The sequence below is a fragment of the Colobus angolensis genome, unplaced genomic scaffold (assembly GCF_000951035.1).
Source record: "Colobus angolensis palliatus isolate OR3802 unplaced genomic scaffold, Cang.pa_1.0 Scaffold89, whole genome shotgun sequence".
Classification (NCBI taxonomy): Eukaryota; Metazoa; Chordata; class Mammalia; order Primates; family Cercopithecidae; genus Colobus; species Colobus angolensis.
This window is the reverse complement of record NW_012122820.1, coordinates 1,946,451-1,949,992: the sequence shown is the minus strand read 5'-3', so window position 1 is coordinate 1,949,992 and position 3,542 is coordinate 1,946,451. Positions and strand designations below refer to the sequence as shown.

At 38.8% G+C, this 3,542-nt stretch overlaps 1 protein-coding gene across 1 annotated transcript in view; it reads right to left on the bottom strand.

The window, feature by feature from the left end:
• Positions 1–3,542, bottom strand: part of ERC1 (ELKS/RAB6-interacting/CAST family member 1) — a 580,149-nt gene that overhangs the window by 378,800 nt on the left and 197,807 nt on the right. Inside the window, exon 9 of the mRNA XM_011931005.1 lies at positions 543–680. Within this exon, the coding sequence (XP_011786395.1) occupies positions 543–680 (138 nt within the window). The remainder of the gene's footprint in view (positions 1–542; positions 681–3,542) is intronic.

The following is a 3,542-nucleotide window of genomic DNA, read 5'->3' as shown; positions in this document are numbered from 1 at the left end:
GATATATTGAATTTAAAATATCAAGGAAGGTAAAGAAAAGAGAAATCATCAAAACTTTCTGTCAACAGATACTCAAGAAGTTTGAAAATGAGAGCCATTTGGCCAGGTGCAGGGACTCACGCCTGTAATCCCAACACTTTGGGAGGCCGAGGTGGGTGGATCACTTGAGGTCAGCAGTTCAAAACCAGTCTGGCCAACATGGCAAAACCCCGTCTCTACAGAAAACACAAAAGGTTAGTTGGGCATAGTGGCTCCCAGCTACTTGGGAAGCTGAGGCAGGACAATCGCTTGAAACTGGGAGGTGGAATTTGCAGTGAGACAAGACCACGCCACTGCCCTCCAGCCTGGGCACAGAGTGAGACTCCATCTAAAAAAAAAATAAAATAAAATAAAAAAATTTCGCCTTCACACTATGTATGTCAGCAATAGCACACAGCAGTTCTTTTCCCTTTTGCCCACAGGGATTTCCTTTGTATTCTACATCCAGTCTTAGATTAATGAGAACACAGAAAACGTGTGTGGAGTCAGGGCCAGTCACTCACTTTCTCTGCAAGGGCCTCCTCCAAAGTTGTCAAGGCAGTGTCAGTGTTGGTGGTGTCAGCCTGCAAGGATTTGACCCGTTCTTTCAAGCTGCTCATCTGCTTTTCCTTATCTCTAAGCTGCTCTTGAAGATTTTCAATCTAAATGCACATAAATATTTAAGGGAAAAGAGAGGACATTTATAAAAACACAGTAGCACAATCAAAATCATTTCAATTTGAAAACAGCTCAGGGTTGTCTGTGTGTGTGCGTTCTGTAGAAATCATTTAATCCTAAGAGTTTCAGAATTACGCGCAAAACCTTAAATTTGTAGGCAAATTGAATTTGTAGGAATTTGTAGGCCAAACAAAAAAAAAGGTACACACGAGTATGGACACACACACACACGCACTCACACACATAGACACAAATCCCTAACAAAATAAGAAAAGTAGCTAGCAGAAAAGATTCAGTATAGAGATGGCCATGTAGAGAGGAAAGCCATGAGGACTAGAATTACTTCTAATATGACATTGTAAATGCCAAGAGGGATTCCTTGACAAAGAATAAAGAAAGGGAGGACAGAGAATAGAGCAGCTAAACAGTGAGAAAGACAAATCAGCTATATAAAGAAAAGGCTGTTCTTAAAGGCTAGTGTTATGTCAGTTTTATATCATCTTTTATCTAAGCAGCAAACATTTTCAGAGCCATTCGTTCATATATACATGCATTCATTTACTTATATCATCTTTTATCTAAGCAGCAAACGTTTTTGTGGCCATTCATTCATATACACTTATATGCACTCATTTACTCAAAAAACATTTATTGAATTCTTTATTACATGCCGGACACTACGGATATGAAGAAAAATGAATAGGCTCATTTTTATTCCACTATGAGATGGTAAGAAAATGCATCATTACACAGCTGAAGCCAAGCTACAGAAGAGCTTGTGTACCAAGCTAAGAAGCCCAGACTTTATTCCAGAGAGAGGGAAGCCATTAGAGATTTTTAAGCACAGAAATGGTCTGGCCAATTCTGTACTTTAAATAAATAACAGTGCCAGTGTTGGCAGTGTCAGCATGCAAGGACCCGACCCATTCTTTCAACGAAAATTTAAGAGGACTTCGCATATAGACATCGAAAACCATTAGAGTTTGTATCAGTTCAGGCAAGATTATGGGGACTAAACATACTATGAGATAACACTGTGGAAATAGCACGTTATCACTCAAGCACAACAAGCAGCATGTTGTCACTCAAGTACAAGGAGACTCAAGTACAATAAAAAATTATTATTCAAGTATAATAAAAAAATCAAGCAAAACTATAAGGAAATTCTGAGGAGTTACCCTCAATAAGCTAAAGGAAAATTATAAATAAATCAATTATTCACAAAGTTCATTCATTCACTATATACACACAAGTTCAAATTCCTGCCATAGATCAGGCACTTTTCCAGTTGCTGAGGAAACAGAGCAATGAAAACAGACCAAATTCCTGCCTTCATGGAGCTTACATTCTAGTAAGGTAGATAAATGAATGATGGAAGGAGGGAGGGAGTGACTGAAGGAATGAATGAATCAATATAGCGTAGGGCAGAGATAAGTTCTATGGAGAAAAATGAAGCAGGAGAACATGATCACCGTCTCCTCTTGAGCTGATACTAGAACTACCTGATTTTTCTATCTGGTTTTCAAAATGCAAGATAAACATTATCTCCTCTAGGAATAGCTTGTTGTCCTCACTCTCACGAGAAAAACTTGATCATTGTCTGTACCCCATTAATGACACATATACATGTATACATTACGTACAAATACACACTCCTTCATTCTTCCATGTATCTATATAATGATCACACATCTCCATTCCTCCATCTATCAATCATTATAGCACTGATCAATGTATGTAGCCACATTTAATTCTTTGTTTTATACATGCCTCCACAAGTAGACATGGATCCCGCCCCTCCATCTGTTTTGTACCTTCCTATACGGTACATCTCAGATCGTAGCAAACATTAATCAATAAATGAATAAAATATAAGTTTGGACTTTCATAAACTGTATTTAGGGATTCACAAAAACTCTTGACAAGAACGGAATTACAAAACAATCCTGGATCCAATTGTCAGGTAGTTTCTTACATTAATTTAGTACAAGCTCTTTAAGCTACCTCTCTAGAGTCAAGAAGAACTTGACAGGCAGAACAAAAAAGCTAAGAAAGAGATTTGGTAAGTTTAGAATAGGGTGCATGGATATGCTGAAGCTTACATTTCACTTGTTAACAAAGAGATAATCATGTGGGTGAACCACTGAATTGCCCAGTAAGAGACCAAAGCCTATTGTAAGAATTGAGTTCATCCCAGATGGAAAGCTGTAGTCTTCCCTTGATTTAGTCAGATACAACTATTGAAATCTCATCTGGATCAACACTTAGGGAAACTCATAACCATTAAAGAGAATTTTGCCACTCAAAAATCCAGTACTCTATATACGGGTATACCTTCATTTTTTATGCTTTGCTTTATTGCTCTTCACAGATACTGGTTTTTCACTAACTGAAGGTTCGTGGCAACCCTGTGTCAAGCAAGTCTATCAGCACTACTTTTCAACAGCATTCTAACTTGGTATCTCTGTCACATTCTGGTAATTCCTGCAATATTTCTTTTTCATTATCTATTACAGTGATCTGTGATCAGTGATCTTTGATGATACTACTGTGATTTATTTGGGGTGCCATGAACTCTGCCTGTACGAGATGGTGAACTTAAGAAACGTTGCATGTGTTCTGACTGTTCCACGGATCAATCATTCCCTCTTCTCTCTCCCTCTGTGTCAGCCTTCCTAATCCTTAAAACACAACTGGGCCGGGCGCGGTGGCTCAAGCCTGTAATCCCAGCACTTTGAGAGGCCGAGATGGGTGGATCACGAGGTCAAGAGATCGAGACCATCCTGGCTAACACGGTGAAACCCTGTCTCTACTAAAAAATACAAAAAACTAGCCGGGCGAGGTGG